Source organism: Mobula birostris, chromosome 20 (genome assembly GCF_030028105.1).
Source record: "Mobula birostris isolate sMobBir1 chromosome 20, sMobBir1.hap1, whole genome shotgun sequence".
Classification (NCBI taxonomy): domain Eukaryota; kingdom Metazoa; phylum Chordata; class Chondrichthyes; order Myliobatiformes; family Myliobatidae; genus Mobula; species Mobula birostris.
Genome location: NC_092389.1, coordinates 14,144,495 through 14,163,485, shown reverse-complemented (window position 1 = coordinate 14,163,485; position 18,991 = coordinate 14,144,495). Strand labels below are relative to the sequence as shown.

Sequence of the window (18,991 nt, the reverse complement as noted above, 5' to 3'; positions counted from 1 at the left end):
GTACCTTCCTCCAGCCCCGCAGACTTACAATATCATATGTTTGTCCATTCCTGGTCCATTGCACCTCCTTCCACTTTCATTCGTAACTGGGTCTTACGTCAGCTGGGTCACAGGTTCTGTAACTTCTTCTATTATATCTTTATCACTGTCCTGTAAAATCCTCTTTCAAAGTCAATTATTTTTCTAGCTTTTGCTTGACTACCTTAACATAATTTTATATGGTTGCATGGCTGCTTTTATTTGATTACGTCCATGCGATTTTCCTCTACATTTCAGGGATTTTTGTATTTTTGCAACTGATGCGGGCTTTGCAGGCCAAGCCAGCAATTAGCTACCCATCCTTAATTGCCCCGAGAAGGTGGCAGCAATACGCCTTCATGAACTGCTGCAGCCCTTGAAATGTGGGTCTACCCACAATATCATGTAATGTAAATATAAATCGCAATGCATTAACTTGGACTACCATCTGTAGCCTCCATCACAGCTTTTCCCCTTAAGGCCATGATGACTTTTTGGGCTATTGGGAAGTAACAGATTCTATACAGATCTACAGCCTGCATCTGGTTCGACTTTGGTTCCACTTATAGATCTGGCTTTGATTCGCTGATAAAGTCTGATGATTTAGATACAGTTTAGGAACTTGCTGAACACAAAACAGCGTTAGCGGTTACCCACATAACAACAGTTTATACAAAACAGCTAGAGATGCTTCTGAGCTGCTGAAGTGGTTCAGAACAGCAACTTGTGCAGCTTTTGTAGAATGTGAAGCTTGGATAAATAGTCAAGCTCTCAACTTAGGATCTGAAACTCAAGTGAAGTCTCAAGTCTAAAGTGAAGACCGGCCTCGAAACGCACAAATGCAGCCTCAGCCTCCAGTGTTGTTCTAAGAGAAGGACACCTAATTAAGGCAAAGCTTGGCAGCCATAATATAGAATATTGGGAAAAGGTAGGCTAAAATGGGGATGTATTCAACATGGGCTAGAAAATGTTAATCCTTGGCAATTCACAGAGAGGTAAAACTTTTTCTTAGCTGTAGGTAATCTAGTTGAGAGCATATATTTTGTAATAGCAATAAAGTTATTGACATTGTAGTTGAAGTTAATCCAAATATCTAAGATACATATTTTTCATTTCTTGCTTACATTTTTCAGAGCAAAATTTTTGTATGCACTGTGATCAAAGCATAATGGTTTGTAGTTGAGAACCAGACAGAAATCTGAGGCAATCAAGAGTAAGTCCAACCTTTTAACTTCAGATTGGCAAAACTGATACGGGCTGGAGCCTTCCTTCTCTTTGTAGTCTCATTTGAAAGGAATGAGTCCTGAATGGGCTCATTGTGTGCAAATTGGCTGCTACCCTCCCTACGCGTCAGACATTCCTTATCAACCCAAGGGGGCAGAGAGAAGTGATATAAATGCTGCTTCTTAAATCTGTAAAAAAATTGTTAAGTAATATTTTAATGAAGTAAACTTACAAAATGCCCTTGAAAATATTGATTGACCGATAAACAAACATTACCATTTTAGGAGAATCAAGTCCAATTGTTAAACAGCCAGATAGTTCATAGTAAGCCATCAAATCTGTTTATTTTTGAAAGCCAAGCATCAAGTAGAAGAAATCCTATGATGTCAGTGGAGGACCCACTGGTACTTTCACTCTGTTGTTTAACGTCACACCAGGACAGAGACTTCAAAGGAAGTTCCCAGGGCAACCCATAAAATGGCTTCCTCCAAAGTTAGTAATCCTCCAAAGGAATCATGTTGCATTGTGGGAGCAGGCCAGACATGGATTAAAAATGTAAGAAGGGCCTAAAAGAACTATAGGAATTAAGATACATCAAGTTAAGAATAATCTGTTGCTCTTTCTCCTTTAAAGTTACAGTCTCCTGATCTGAAGCAATGCTACACTAAAGCAATGTATTTCCATAGTTAGTTAGCAGGCAAGGTCAATCTTTTTGTTTCCTGTGATCCCAAGTGTTGCAGCAAAGAGAGGAAAGCCGGTTTTCAGGAGTTGCTTGGGAAACTGCTCAGTCATTCATCTGACTCGATTTTTGACAAGCTGGCTGTAGGGGGACTGCCCTTCCTGGTTGAGATGCTGAAAGAAGAAAACATCAATGATACACTGAAAAGATTATTTCTATACATACCATGAATTCCTATTAATTTATTTATTTCAATGCTCTAATATTAATTATAATCTTTTGTTATCATTGTCATCTATTAAGCTTTTTTTTATATAAACTTGACTCAAGAAAGAGCCAGTGTATAGCTGGGTGCAGAACAGCATTGCTGCCTTTGTGAAGTGCAAATACTTCCTCTCATGTCACAGGTGGTGAAATGTCCCTATAAGCATCTAACTGAAGGACAGGTACTGAGTGAGAGTTGGATTGTTAAAAGTAAAGTCTTTAACTTCTCTAGGATTGTGCAAATTCTCGGGGGGCACAAACTACCTCCAACCTTTTCCTGGGAGCACCATTTAGCTTGAGTCAAAGGGAGTCATTTATAACTAGGGTGTCTCAGACTTCCGCGCAGCACCGTATCTATTAAATGTTGACCAATATTAACAAAAACTGAAGAGTCACAGATATTGCTGTTTCAAGGCCAAATAAAGTAAAAATGAAGATGGATGTCTTTCCACCATGTGCTTCAAGTCAAATCAACCAGTGCATCTTTGGAATGTGGGAGGAAACCAGAGCATCTGGAGGAAACCCACGTAGTCATGTGGAGAACGTACAAACTCCTTACAGACATTGGAAGGAATCAAATTTTACAGTCGCGGCTGTAACGTGATGTATTAACCGTGCTGCCCCCAATTATTGAGGTGAACAACGAGGATTCTATGAACATTGGGTCACTGGATCAACACATAACGTCGTGTAATTGAACGTAAGTGAAGTGCTTCAGCTACAGCTGGATTCAGAGGTCAAAGGCCAGCACAGAGTTCACTATTGAATAGAACAGTCGATGTTTTACACTTCGGATTGCTGCTCTGAGGGTGTGTGTTTCTCGCATGAGGCACTTACCGAATACACAGCTTCATTGACATCATTACGCATCAATGGATGTCTGTCAGAAGCTGTACAAAGCAAAAGTACACAGATATTAAAGGCAAATAGAATCCACAGCATTATGAATGGATGCATGGGATACAAGGACAAGGATGTTATAGCTAACTAAACCAGAAAGAGAACAGATACAATTTGGAAAGGTGCCAAGATTTTGGACACGGAGCAGAAACTTAGACCATAAGACATAGGAGCAGAATTAGGCCATTTGGCCCATTGAGTCTGCTCCACCATTAAATCATGACTGATCTTTTTTTCCCCTCCTCAACCCCAGTTCCCTGGCCTTCTCCTCATAACCTTTAATGCCGTGTCCAATCAAGAACCTATCAAGCTCTGCCTTAAGTACACCCAACGACTTGGCCTCCACAGCTGCCTGTGGTAACAAATTCCACAAATCCACAAATTCTGGCTAAGGAAATTTCTCTGCGTCTTTGTTTTAAATGGAGACGCCCCTCTATCCTGAGGCTGTGCCCTCTTGTCCTAGACTCTCCCACTATGGAAAACATCCTTTCCACATCTACTCTGTCTAGGCCTTTCAACATTCGAAAGGTTTCAATGAGATCCCCCTCATCCTTCTGAATTCCAATGAGTACAGACCCAGAGAAATCATATGTTTCTCATATGATACCCCTTTCGTTCCAGGAATCATCCTTTTGAACCTCCTCTGAATGCCAGCACATTTTTTATTTTAGATGAGGAGCCCAAGACTGTCAAGAATACTCGAGGTGAGGCCTCACCAGTGCCTTATAAAGCCTCAGCATCGCATCCCTGCTCTTGTATTCCAGACGTCTTGAAATGAATGCTAACATTGCATTTCCCTTCCTCACCACTGACTCAACCTGCAGGTTAACCTTTAGGGTGTTCTGCACAAGGACTCCCAAGTCCCTTTGCATCTCAGATTTTTGGATTTTCTTCCCATTTTGAAAATAGTCTGCACATTTATTTCCACTACCAGAGTGCATGGCCATGCACCAGAATACTATTAGCAGTGGGGGGGTTTCATTAATATGAATAAACAAGAAAACTGGAAATGCTTTCTTCTGAGCCACAAACATTAAGGAGAAGTGTAATGAAGACATGCAAAATATTGTAGAGTTTCATAAACACAAAAGATTCTGCAGATGGTGGAAATCCAGAGTAACACATAAAAAACAACCCACGCACAAAATGCTGGAGGAACCAAGCAGATCAGACAGCATCTATGGATAAACAGATGTTTATCAATCCTAAACGTGGACCATTGACTTCCTTCCACAGATGCTGCCTGATCTCCTGAGTTCCTCCAGCATCTTGTGTGAATCTCTCCATTAGGCCTGGTTTATGATGCCTCTCCATGTTGAACAGATAACAGATAAGTATCCAGATCACAGTTGAGAATGAAATGGAAATGCCCCACAGCAGAGAAGGCAACTGCTGTTAGGAAATCAGGATCTCACGATGGAACGTTAGCAATTGTTTTTTTCCGGAAAATAACTGCAATAAATTAACTGGCAGATTATTCCTACTTCTCACCTTGGTAAGTTCTGGGTCTGTTCTGGGATGATAGAGAATAAACTGCAAGGCCAATGAAGATGGTGGAGATAACACTTGCGATTACTAAACCAAGCATTCCTGAGAGAGAGTTCACAGTATTCTTCATTGCTGTGATAAAAAAGAGAAACAAAAAGAAAAATTAGATTATGTAACACAACAGAAAAAAAATCTGTCTAACTTGCTTAACAAATCCACCTTTCCAGTTATAACATTCCAAAGCTTTTTGCAGAAGCAGAGGTTGACCCTCGGATAGAGATACAGGTACAAATGGGAACCCAGAGGTCAAAGCAATTTATGCCATTGTGGGAATGCCTAATTGAAAATGCTGGAAATGCACAGCAGTTCAGATAGGATTAATGCAGAGAGAAACAGGGTGAAAACGCCACCAAAATGATCACTGCTCTGAAGAACTAAGTCTACATCACTCTCATCTGATGTTGCTTGATTCGCTGTATTTCCAACATTTTTTTGCAGTGATCTGTTAGTGTTTCAGATTTTGCTGTTGTTTCAGTGTTTAATTCATTATCCATTCTAAGAAGCACCACATGAAGAAGGCCTGCACTTCACTGCGATACTCTTTCTACCTGACTCTTTATCTTCAATAAATAAAATATTAGGATATGCCATCAATTACGTGGGTAAATTTTTAAAGAGCTTCATAAGGAAAGACCTAGAGGAGAGAGAGAATTTCCAGGCTTAACGCCAAGGCAGCTGAAGGTGCATCTCATGGACGTCTCCAATTATCGTGACCTCAAATGTCATGTTGTGGGCCTGTGTTGTCAATACATTTGACACTAAAATCATAACACATTTTGCACTGTGTTTATTCTTTTACATAATTGCTTAAAATTATGAATAAAATTTGTTTTTGAAATTGAGATGAACACTTTTATAACCACTCTGACTACGCTGATTGTCCATGAGTTGGAGCAGTCAGAAGATACTACAAGTTAAGTTTATTTTTGAACCATAGCACCTTTGTCACTCATGTGGCCCCTAAGATAATACTTGGTTGTAAAAAATCTGAAAGGAGACATATGGGAACAACAATGTTTCCAAACTCTTTTTCGTGGCACATAACAGTCTGATTTAGATTAATATTATCACTCTTCTATTGTCACTGAATCAAAATACTGGAACTCTCTACATCAAAATGGGAGCGCCTTCACAGACAACAGTGGTTCGAGAAGAGAGCTCATCGTTAGCTTCTCAAGACACTCTCGTGGATGAGCCTTGTCATTTATAAATAACTTCAGACACATGGGTGGATATACGTCTCTACCAGAGGTATAAGGCTCTCCTTCCCTCCGCTAGCCTGCAGGCCACCCTTGGGCAAGGTGTAGCACTGCTTAGCACCCCCCCCCCCCACCCCGAACAGGGTCACGTGAAGCCATGGGGGCAGGTGGCGGTTGGTCGTACGTGCAGCTGGTGCATATCACAAGTCCTGGTTATGCGACCACTGACACCAGGCAGACAATCTCTTAAGAGTGTTGATAATGGCTGGGGTCACCCATCTTGTGAAGACACAGCCCAGAAGAAGGCGATGGCAAACCACTTCTGTAGAAAAATTTGCCAAGAACAATCATAGAGAAAGACTGTGATCACCCATGTCACATGACACGCCACATAATGATGATGGATGACTTCAGACACAATGAATAAAATAATAAGCTAATGTTGCCCACACTATGTACTTTTGTTATCTGCTTTGACAACAGATGACCCATCTGTTCTTAAAACAACCTGCCCAACCCTAATCATTACCTCAGTGTAGCTACATTATGACCACTTTGCACTACAATGGACTTCAAAAAAAATTTGCTCTGATTGTGTTCTTTCTTGTAAAATTGTGCATAATGTATGTTTTTTCTTGTTGCTTTTCTGATGTTATGCATTTGTGATGCAGTTGCAAGTAAGTTTTTCATTGCACCTATGCATACATGGTCTTGTGCATATTACAATGAACTCAATTTACTTTGATTTACTTCATAGAGGCTTCTGTCTCTATTTCTCCAGTTATTAAACATCATCCTCAAGGTGGGTCATTGTACAGGTAGGTCACTGGCCAGATTGATCTTTGGTTGTACTTTCTGCCCTTTATGCCGCTAGCATTTGGGACAGCAATGAAGGTCCTCCATCTCTGGTGATGTTCAGGGCTTCCTTCATCATGTCAGTAGCTTCCTCTCAGTTTTCACTACTGTCAGTCACGCAAATCCTGGGTGGAGGCTCAGGAATACTGTCTCACTCAGATGTAGAAGGATTCTTCATTGCTGTTTCTGTAACAACTTTGTTTTACCAGTCAGGGTTGTTAGACCTGAGCTGGACACTTGAACCTGGAGGACCGGTGGACCACTCTTAGTCTGGTCTCTACCCTTTGACCTGTTTGGCATGGGTGACCCTAATAATTGCTAAAGCATAAGGCCCCAACTCCAGTCAATATAGCTCTCCGGGTCATAAGAACACAAGAAATAGGAGCAGGAGTAGGCCATCTGGCCCATTGAGCCTGCTCAAACATTCAATAAGATCATGGCTGATCTGACCATGGACTCATCTCCACCTACCTGCCTTTTCCCCACAACCCTTAATTTCACTACCATCCAAAAATCTATCCAACCTTGTCTTAATTTTATTTACTGAGATAGCCTCCACTGCTTCATTGGGCAGAGAATTCCACAGATTCACCACTCTCTGGGAAAAGCAGTTCCTCTTCATCTCCAGAGGCATCTTTGGTTGTGGTGGGGGAACATTGTTCAGTTAGCCACATAGGTCATTTCCAGACATGGTCATTTTCAAATGGTTCATAGCTCATATGGGTCATTGCATACACAACTCATTCCCACACATGATGTCCTCTGGTTGCCCACTCATTAAGAGCCAGACGGAAAGGAAAGCTTGTATTTCTATTATTCTTTGACAACTTTAGGATTCCTAGAAGTCCTTTACAGTCACTGAAATACTTCTAAAGGTAAATCACTGAAATATGACCAAACCTGTACATATCAAGAGCTATAACCAGATAACTTTGTGATACCAAGGTTAGAAGAGCTATCAGTCACATCAAAATTATGGGACAGGACTGTGTCCTTCTTCCAATTGAGTCATCGGATCATCTGTATCCATCTGTGTATACTGGATATCATTTCAATATCTTATCTGTAAAGAACCTTCTTCAACAGTGCAACACTGATATGTTCAGCTGAAGGTATGTAGTAGCCCTTCGACATGGAAAAGGCAAGTCTCTCAACCCCATTAGACAACTTGGCTCCTGTAAAAGCAATATCTGAATTAAACTGAGACAGAGGAAGGATTGAGGAAATGGAAAGATTGGAAGTATTCAAAATTTTGTCTCTTCCTATTCTACAGTTTCCTCCAGCTCTTCGATTGTCAGAGAATATTGTGCCTCTTATGTTCTCTCCTCTTGGGCATTTCCTCCTTTAACAACTCCACCACAGATGTCCATATCTTCAGATGCCATGGCTCAAAGCATTGGAATTCATTCCTACAGCTATCTCTCTCTGTCCATCTGCACTCATTTAACACCCATCTCTTTGGCAAAGGTTGTCCTTACCTCTTACATTATGTGACCTCGGTGTCAAATTTTCTTTGATAACATTCCTGAGAAATGCCTAAGGGCAGATCACCAGATTAAGAGCAGTAAACGTGAGGAAATGCTGTGCAGGGTTGTGGAGAAAGTGGATAGGAGTTGAACTGGTTGCATAATTTAATCCAAGGAATTCAGTATTTTTCATTCCATGATTCTGCTTCTCTTTGACACAAATACAGGTCAGTACTACTTTAAAAGTAAATTATAAATGCAAATGTTTTTTTTTAGATTGTCGCTGTTGCAAAACTCTTTTTCACATCCTGAGGTTTAGTAAGGAGGCACAATAAATTCAAGCAAGCACAAAGACCTCATCTGGCCATTGCTGAGCAATTCCCTCCATGTCAGATCTTCAGAGCATTGTTCACACCTCACGTACTCCTGGAATGGCTGCACTGGAAACGAGTCTGCCATCCATCTCCTTCTAGAATGACCAGAAGGGTCCAGGGAAAAAAAAATGCAGGGTTCGGTGTTGAGTTCATTCTCAACAGCTACGTATCACGAGACTCTGCACTGGACAGGATGTTCCCAGGTACACACACCAAGACAACTAACAACTTCTGCTGGAGAAGCATCAACTTGGGGATAGATGCATGAAACCTAGTGGTCTTCCAGAACAACGCATTGTCCATGACCAGGTGGTCTCCGTGCTGCAAACTGGCATGCTCAGTAGCCTATGGCACACTAAAGTTTGGAGCAGCTACTTCATAGACGCTGGGAACGAAATGGTCTTTAAGAACCTCCTCCCAACGTGCATGAAGCAATTTGACTCCATGTTTAAACCCAGTGAACTGTTGGCTCAAGTGTTGAAGATAAATGGTAACAGATGTCATGTTAACAAGAAGTAATTAGAATAATGGCTTGTGATGAAAGTATTGACTTGAACGCTTGGTATTATATGATCTGAATTTTGTATCAATAAAATATATTTTAAAATGAAAATGTAGTTTCTTATGCCTAGAGCTCTCACATGTGCATGGTGGGATTAAGAACAGATAGGTGGTTTTGGGAAAAGGGACAATATAAATTATTTTATACTTGGTGCATTTGACCGAATGTCAGCAGCTGTCAGACCTTCAAGTAACTAATTCCTCACAAATGACCAATGACAGAGGCAAAACTTACTTTTAACGTAGACAGCATAATCATTGGAGCCACAGGTGAATTCCTCATATGAAGGATCGATTACTGGATTGTTTTGAAGGGTGAATGGACCTTTATCGCAGGACACAACGACACCGTCCTTGGTGTCCCGAAAAGCTGAGAGACAAAATAAGTCTTGATGACATATGTTCAGGACTCTCTTTCCCTCATCTATCTCTCTCTCTCTCTCTTTCTATGTTTCTTTCTCTCTCTCTCCTCTCTTCCTCTTTCTCTCTCATTCTCTTTATATTCTTTTTATACAGATCTCTCACCCTTTCTTTTTAAATCCCACTAACTCTCTCTCTTTTCCTTCATCTCTCACGATCTACCTCAACTCTTCCTCTCTCTCTCTCTTCTCTCTCCCAAAGTTTGGTGGAATTATGGATAATATAGAACGCTGTCATAGGTTACAATGAGATGTTGATAGGGTCTAGGGCTGGGCTGAGAAGTGGCAGATGGAGTTCAATCTGGAAAAGTGTGAAGTGATTCACTTTGGAAGGTTGAACTTGAAGGCAGAATGCAGAGTTAATGGCAGCATTCTTAACAGTGTGGAGAAACAACAGGATCTTGGGTCCATGTCCATACATCCCTCAACATAGTGGTGCAAGATGATAGGGTGGTTAAGAAGGTGTATGGCGTGTTGGCCTTCATTACTTGAGGAATTGAGTTCAAGAGCTCTATAAAACGTCAATTAGACCACACTTGGAGTATTGCATTCATTTCTGTTTGCCTCAATATAGAAAGGATGTGGAAGTTGTGGAGAGGGTGCAGAGGAAACTTACCAGGATTCTGCCTGGATTAGAGAGCGTGCCTTATGTAGAAAGGTAGAGCAAGCTCGGGCTTTTCCTTTTGGAGTAATGGAGGATGGGAGGTGACCTGACAGAGGTGTATAAGATTATGAGAGGCACAGATAGAGTGGACAGCCAGAGACATTTTTCCCAGGGCAGAATGTTTAATACAAGGAAGCATGACTTTAAAATGTTTGGAGGAAAGTATAAAGGGGAGATTTCAGAGGTAGGTTTTTACACAGAGAGTGCATGGTATGCACCGTCAGGGCTGGTGGTATAGGCAGATATATTAGGGGCTAAGAGACTTGTAGATAGATGCCAGGATGATAGAAAAATGGAGGGCTAGGTGGGAGGGAAGCATTAGATTGTTCTTAAAGTAGGTTAAAATGTTGGCACAACATCATGGGTCAAAGGGTCTGTACTATGCTGTAATGTTCTTTATTCTATATTCTATGTTCTGTGTTTCCACCTTTCCCCCTCTTTTATTTGATCCACAGAGTCTCCACTGATTCCAACTATCACAAGACCCAAATATATAAGAAACCGTAGAATACCATTGGTATCGATGGTTTATCTGTTGGTTGCTTCTGTCAGGGAAACAGGGGCAAGTGGTATACAAGGTAACTTCTCCTGAGAGATTTTTCCATTTAATCTTTGAGAAAGCACAGACCAATCAGGCAAGTGAACCTCAAGTTTGCTCTGGATCACGTGCTGAACGGGGAGAAGAAGACAGCAAAGTCCATGTGGGATTGGAAAGTGAATGACTATGGATTTATGAGGTTGATATATAGCCAGATATATTAAATGAAGATTAAAGATTAGCTTTACTTGTCGTATATACATTGGAGCATCGAAACTTGCAGTGAAATGCGTCATTTTGCATTGACGACCAATATATCTGAGGACATGTTGGGGGCAGCCTGCAAGTGTCACTGTGCTTCCAACACCAACGTAGTGTGCCTACTAACCTGTACGTCTTTGTAATATGGGAAAAAAGAGGATTAACCAGAGGAAATCCACATGTCACCGGGAGAATGTACCAGCTCCTTATAGACAGCAGTGGGAAATGAACCCCGATCAAAATCTCCAATTGATTTTACCTGGCGCTGTTATCATGATGCATTGCAGGGCATTGGGAAAATGTCAAGGCTATATAAGCGGGAGTTTTAGTTTCAGTCAGACTTCCTATCACCACCACACAGCTCTATGGTTCTTGAGGGAGAAAGTGAAGGTTGCTTATGAATGGAAAGGAAAAGGGATTCTGGATGGATATCCACAGGAACCTGCCCTGAGAACTGGAACTCTGTGTAAAAATTATATGAAGCTGGGAATGTGCCTGGTAATGTCAGCGGAACACCTTTAATCCATCAACTGCCTTAGTATGAAATGGAAACTCACTAGCCTCCATTGAAGTCGAACCTGGAATGAAAAAGAAAGAACAAATTCAGTCTTGGATTCTTCAAGTGAAAAACCTGTTTCAAGGAGAACTTGAATAAAGCTTTGTTGTGCTTATTTTCTCAACTTGATACTCCTAATATGCTTTATAGAAGCACTATCAAACAACATTTATCACCAAATTATAGAAGAGGATCTTAGGTTTGATTATCAAAATTTTGTTGACAGATAGCTATTTGGGGAAAAAGAGGTGGAGGGGTAGAAAGAGAATTCCAGAACTTAGAGTCTCATTTTCTGAGGCATGGACACCTTTCGGCCACTAATGGACTACCAAACTTTCCCAAAATGCATCACTGGATCCTGGAAACTGGAGTGAAGTTCTGGCCAAAGCCACAAAGCAGTGACCTCAAATAAATCCCATTTAAAAAAATTCTACATGTAACACCCGGGTTCACGTTTTCACTGCTATGCTGTAGGTATTTCATTTTAGCAGTTCTGCTTAGGTTATTGTTGAAGATGAGGGATGCTGAGGAATGTGTATCATCCAATTAGGAAGATTGGTCTTGGGCTTTTTTTATTCGGCGGGAGATGAAGGTAGAAGACGCTGGAGAGAACCAGTCGTAGATTCAACCCGGTGGGGGACCATGATTCGATGGAGTCAGGTGCCGAGATTGACTGCGTATTGGTGAATATGAATTTTGGGAAGAGTTAAGCTTGTGCACATTTGACTGTTTAATTATAATGGGCCCTTTTTGTTTTTTTCTTTCTTTTCTTTACTAACCCTTTAGTTAAGATTCATAAATATAATTCCTTTAATCGTATGCAGTGTGCTGTCTGTTATTTCTTGACACTGAGTGGTAACAGGGTAGCAAATTACACAACATCCACACAAACTGGGGTTTGGGGTGGGAGAACGTCTCATCTCATGGGTTTGGTGGGACCAGAGTGTGTATTCCCTGGACTTACACAGCCAAGGAAACTAACGGGGTTTCATACACATTGCAACCTTGAATTCTAGCATTGATGCCATAGGTTGTGGAGTAAGATCCTAGTTATCAGAATATGGATATCTTATACAGTCAATGTTTAAAAATCTCTGCAATTTCTGATTTTCCAATGTTTTACAAAGGATTTCCAGAACGGTCCATGGTCTATTTGTCCTTCATATGTCTGCGTCTTCTCTGCCCCATCCAACCCCTGACCCATTTACCCACCCTTCTGTCCAGTGGGTTTCAGAGCTGGGAACATTTTTGGGGCTGGGGATGCAGACCAGTAACCTGACTGCTCCCTTCCTGCCACCTACCAAGAGCATGGTCTGTATCTCCAGAGCAGGATCGGGGCAACGGTGGAGTTGCTCAGGGGCAGGACAGGATAGAGAAGGAGTTGAGTTAGGAAAGGTTGTGAGATGGAAATGAGAATGGGGATCAATGGACAGCTATTTAGATTGGAGGAGGTATGGGAGAGGGAATGAAGCAAGGGAGGACTTGGTAACAGCTTGAATTCTGAAACTAAAAAATATTGGAATCTAATATAATTGTCACTAACTAATAAGAAATCCTACACACAATGGAAAAACCTTTTAAACTTACACATTTTTGTTATCAGTCCACAAAACAATCAATTTATTGAAAAAAATGGCTAATTCCAAACAAATCAGAAAGAGAAGTCAGTGAAGTTTAAGATTTGGTATGTCACCAAAGACTCTAGCAAATTTTGACAAGTGTGGAGAGCATTCTGATTGGTTGCCTCACCGTCTGGTATGGAGGGTCCAAGGCACAGGATTAAAAAAGCTACAGAGTGCCGTATACCCAGAGAGCTCCATCATGGGTACTGGCCTCTTCACTATTGAAGACATCTTCAAAAGGTAGAGCCTCAAGACAGCGGCATCCATCACCACCCACGACATCTCCTCACTATTACCATCAGGGAAAAAGATACAGGAACCCGAAGACACACACTCAACATTTTAGAACCAGCTTCTGGAACAAAAGGGGATAGCTACACTCATTTAAGGACTCTGTTATACTGTTCTTTCATGCTTGGTATTTATTGCTATTTATTTATATCTGCATTTGCACAGTTTGTTTACGTGGTACATCTTCTGATGTTTACAGTTTACGGTTACTGTTCTATAGATTTGCTAAGTAGGCCCACAGAAAGAAAATCTCAGGATGGTGTGCGGTGACATGTATGTACTCTGATAATAAATTTTACTTTCAACTTCTTTCCCTCTGCCATCAGTTTTCTGAACTGACCATGAATTCATGAACACTACCTCACTATTTTGTGCTGCTTATTTTTTTTTATTTCTTATTGTAACTTATAGCATTTTTATATGCACTCAGCTGCTATAAAACAACAATGTTTACAACAGGTTCTTGATAATAAGCCTAATTCTGATGCTGATTCAGTGTGATTAGAAGTCACCCCAAACCCTTCCATACTTATGCAGGGTGAACAGCTCCCTTGTGCTCTTGCCCGATATAAGGTGCCTATGCTTTGTCCCGTAGCACACAGAGCATTGCTGAGATCAAGGTCTAGGCTTTTACTGTGAAGAATCAAGAAACTTGTCAGCAGCGTGAAGGATTGCAAGCCAGTTCATCTAAGCCGAACCTCAAGGGGTTAACAGAGCATTGAGACATAGAATGGCCAAAAAGTCACTCACACACCTGAGAATTTTGGCCTGAGTAAAATAAAGAGCGAAGAGGCTCACCTGCAAAATGCTTACAAAGCAGTCAAAAGCAAAAATGAAGCAAAAGCAGTTGTGTAATTGTCTGACCAAGCACTAGCAGTGGAGGTCAGCGATAAAATGCATCAAAGGTCAATGGCTGTACTTTCTGTGTAAAAGCTGTTGTAAGGGAAAAATAATGAGAACTAATAACTAGCAACTAGGAATGGGGATTGTGCTGATGTGGTAACGGGGAACCACAGACAAAGCCTAGAAGTGGAGACATGGAATGCAGCAGTGACAACACCCACGTTTCAGGAGCTCCACTGATTATGTTACAGTGAGCACCCATTGTTGTAATAGAAAAGTGGATTTACTCTTCGATCTGTAGATAATAATTTTATTCTGTAATCAGGGCCTAGTCTGTTACTTAATTATGTATTCCTGTAGCCGCCATTCAGTTATCCAAATGAAGTTTTACTGGTAATCTTGTCAACTGAGAATGTAAAATCCATGCCAAATTCACACTGAGGTAGATCAGCTTTGACTGGTCTTCTGGAGCGCACCAGTTTTTTGGGTAAATGACCCATTATTCCATTTTGCCTTTCAGTTTGCTCTGTTGGAAAGCTGTAACTAATTGTAACTCAGTGGAAAAGCCTTTGAAGTGTTTCTCCACATGCAATTGAAAAATTGCTAACGTTTTGAGACCAGATCACCAAGTGTCAATTCTGTGTTCTAACGCTGTCTGTTTAATTGAACAATAGTCTGTTGCAAAGTCCCAATGTTTTTGTTGAGTCTCCATCCACTTCATTACATAAACATGAGACCATAAGACATAGGAACTAAATAAGGCCGTTCTGCCCATCGAGTCTGCTCTGCTATTCCATCATGGCTGATCCCAGATCCCACTCAACCCTGTACACCTGCCTTCTCACCACATCCTTTGATGCCCCGACCAATCAAGAAACGATCAACTTCGGCCTTAAATATACCCAAGGACTTGGCCTCCACCACAGTCTGTGGCAGAGCACTCCACAGATTCACTACTCTCTGGCTAAAACAAAAATTCCCCTTAACTCTGTTCTAAAAGGTTGCTCGGCAATTTAGAGGCTGTGCCCTCTAGTCCTGGATACTCCCACCATAGGAAACATCCTCTCCACATCCACCCTATCTAGTCCTTTCAACAGTCAGTAGGTTTCAATGAGATCCCCTCGCATTTTTCTAAATTCCAGTGAACACATGCCCAAAGCTGCCAAATGCTCTTCATATGTTAACCCCTTCATTCCCAGAATCATCCTCGTGAACCTCCTCTGAACTCTCTCCAATGACAGCACATCCTTTCTGAGAAATGGGGCCCAAAACTGTTGATAATACTCCAAGTGCAGCCTAATTAGTGTCTTATAAAGGCTCAGCATTATCTCCTTGTTTTTATATTCTATTCCCCTTGAAATAAATGCCAACATTGCATTTGCTTTCTTTACCACAGACTCAACCTGTAAATTAAACTTCTGGGAGTCTTGTATGAGGACTCCTAAGTCCCTCAGCACCTCTGACGTTTGAACCTTCTCCCCATTGAGATAATAGTCCACACTATTGTTCCTTTTACCAAAATGCTTTATCATACATTTCCATCTGCCACATTTTTGTCCATTCTTCCAATTTGTCTAAGTCCTACTGTAATCACATTGCTTCCTCAGCACTACCTACCCCTCCACCTATCTTTGTATCATCCGCAAACTTTGTCACAAAGCCATCAATTCCATTCTCCAAATCACTGCCAAACAATGTGAAAAGTAGCGGTCCCAATACTGACCCCTGAAGAACACCACCAGTCACAGGCAGGCAACCAGAAAAGGCCCCCTTTATTCCCACTTGCTGTCTCCTGCCTGTCAGCCATTCCCCTATCCATGCCAGTATCTTTCCTGTAACGCCATAGGATTTTATCTTGTTAACCAGCCTCATTTGTGGCAACTTATCAAATGCCTTCTGAAAATCCAAGTAAATGACATCCACCGCCTCTCCTTTGTCCACCCTGCTTGTTACTTCCTCGAAGAACTCTAACAGAGGCACGATTTCCCTTTACAGAAATCATGCTGACTTTGACTTATTTTATCACTAGTCTCCAAGTATCCTGAAACCTCATCCTTAATAATAGACTCCAACACTTTCCCAACCACTGAGGTTAAGCTAACTGGCCTATAATTTCCTTTCTTTTGCCTTCCTCCCTTCTTAAAGAGTGGAGTGACATTTGTAATCTCCCAGTCCTCCAGGACCATGCCAGAATCAAGTGTTTCTTAAAAGATCTTGACCAATGCATCTGCTATCTCTTCAGCAACCTCTTTCACCTCTGGAATGTAGTCTATCTGGTCTACCTTAACGATCTTTGAGTTTACCTAGCACTTTTTCCTTCATAATAGCAATGGCACTCATAGACCTCTGGCACACTGCTAGTGTCTTCCACAGTGAAGGCAGATGCAAAGTACTCATTAAGTCCATCTGCCATTTCTTTGTCCCCCATTATTACTTCACCAGCATCATTTTCCAGTGGTCCAATATCAACTCTCACTTCCCTTTTACTCCTTATATAACTGAAAAAACTTCTAGGATTGAAAATGATGCTGGAGAAATTATAATGGATAACAAAGAGATGGCGGAGGAACTGAATGAGTATTTTGCATCAGTCTTCACAGTGGAAGACATGAGCAATATACCTGATAGCCAGAGGTATCAGGGAATAAAATTAGGTACAGTCAAGATTACTAGAGAGAAAGTGCTTGGGAAGCTAAGTGGACTAAGAATAGATAAGTCTCCCAGTCCGGATGAGGTGCACCCAAGGGTTCTGAAGGAGGTGGCTTTGGAGATTGTGGAAGCATTGGAAATGATCTTCCAGGAATCAATAGACTCTGGCATGGTTCCGGAGGACTGGAAGGTCACAAATGTAATTCTGCTATTTAAGAAAGGAAGGAGGCAGCAAAAAGAAAATTACAGAGCTATTAGTCTGACATCGGTAGTTGGAAGATTATTGGAGTCAATCCTCAAGGACGAGGTTATGAAATACCTCAAGGTGCATGACAAGATAGGCCGAAGCCAGCATGGTTTCATGAAGGAAAGATCCTGCCTCACCAACCTATTGGAATTTTTTGAGGTAATCTCGAATAAGATTGACAAGGGAGAGGCTGTGGATGTTGTGTATTTGGATTTTCAAAAGGTCTTTGATAAGATGCCGCATATGAGGCTGCTTAATAAGATGAGAGCCCATGGAATTATAGGAAAGATATTGGAATGGGTGGAGCATTGGCTGATAGGCAGAAAGCAAAGGGTGGGAATAAAGGGATCATATTCTGATTGGTTGCCGGTTACTAGTGGTGTTCTGCAGGGGTCGGTGTTGGGGCCACTTCTTTTTACGAAGTATATCGTTGATTTGGATTATGGATTAAATGGTTTTGTGGCTAAGTTTGTGGATGACACCAAGATAGGTGGAGGAGCAGGAAATGTTGAAGAAACGGAAAGGTTGCAGAGAGACTTGGTCAGTTTAGGAGAGTAGGCAAAGAAATGGCAGATGAGATACAACGTTGACAAATGTACGGTTGTACATTTTGGAAGAAGAAATAATCGGGCAGATTATTATTTAGATGGGGAGAAAATTCAAAAATTGGAAGTGCAAAGGGACTTGGGGGTCCTCGTGCAGGATACCCTAAAGGTTAACCACCAAGTTGGATCGGCGGTAAGGAAAGCGAATGCTATGTTGGCATTCATTTCAAGAGGAATAGCATATAAGAGTAAGGAGGTGTTGATGAGGCTGTAAGGGGCATTAGTGAGACCTCATTTGGAATACTGTGTGCAGTTTTGGGCCCCCTATCTTAGAAAGGATATACTGATGTTGGAGAGAGTTCAGAGAAGATTTACGAGGATGATTCCTGGAATGCAGAGGCTAACATATGAGGAGCGTCTGTCGGCTCTTGGACTGTATTCATTAGAGTATAGAAGAATGAGAGGGGATCTCATAGAAACATTTCGAATGTTGAAAGGGTTGGACAGAGTAGATGTGGAAAGGTTGTTTCTCTTGGTGGGTGAGCCCAGGACAAGAGGCCATAGTCTTAGAATTAGAGGGTACCCAGTTAAAACAGAGATGAGGAGAAATTTTTTTAGCCAGGGGGTCGTGGATTTGTGGAATTCGTTGCCACATATGGCTGTGGAGGCCCGATCATTGAGGGTGTTTAAGGAGGAGATTGACAGGTATCTAATTAGTCAGGGTATCAAGGGATATGGGGAAAAAGCCAGAAATTAGAACTAGATGGGTGAATAGTTTAGCTCATGGGGGAGCTGCAGAGCAGACCTGATGGGCCAAATGGCCTACTTCCGCTCCTTTGTCTTGTGATCTTGTGATCTTGTGATTCTGCTTTATATTATTGGCTAGCTTACCCTTGTATTTCCTCTTTTCCCTTCTTATAGCTTTTTTAGTTGCCTTTTGTTGGATTTTAAAAGCTTCCCAATCATCCAACTTCCCACTCACTTTTGCTACCTTATGTGCCCTTTCCTTGGCTTTTATGAAGTCCTTAGCTTCCCTTGTCAGCCATGGTTGCCTAGCCCTGCCATTTGAGAACTTCTTCTGTGAGACATATCTATTCAGCACCTTGTGAACTATTCCCAGGAACTTCAACCATCTCTGCTCTGCCATCATCCCTGCCAGTATCCTCCTTCAGTCCACCTGGGCAAGCTCCTCTCTCATACCTCTGTAATTCCCATTATTCCATTGCGGTACTGATACTGCCTGGATCTCACTTCTTGGAATCATTGTT

The 18,991-nt window shown here is 41.5% G+C and overlaps 1 protein-coding gene across 1 annotated transcript in view; it reads right to left on the bottom strand.

Moving 5' to 3' along the window:
* Positions 1-1,437: 1,437 nt before the first annotated feature.
* LOC140185060 (T-cell surface glycoprotein CD3 delta chain-like) overlaps positions 1,438-18,991 on the bottom strand; it is a 50,487-nt gene continuing 32,933 nt past the window's right edge. The window contains exons 2-6 of the mRNA XM_072238293.1: positions 11,528-11,548; positions 9,324-9,458; positions 4,577-4,705; positions 3,023-3,075; positions 1,438-2,094 (exon numbers count right to left, since the gene is read on the bottom strand). Coding sequence (XP_072094394.1) covers positions 2,035-2,094; positions 3,023-3,075; positions 4,577-4,705; positions 9,324-9,458; positions 11,528-11,548 — 398 coding nt within the window. The 3' untranslated portion in view covers positions 1,438-2,034. The remainder of the gene's footprint in view (positions 2,095-3,022; positions 3,076-4,576; positions 4,706-9,323; positions 9,459-11,527; positions 11,549-18,991) is intronic.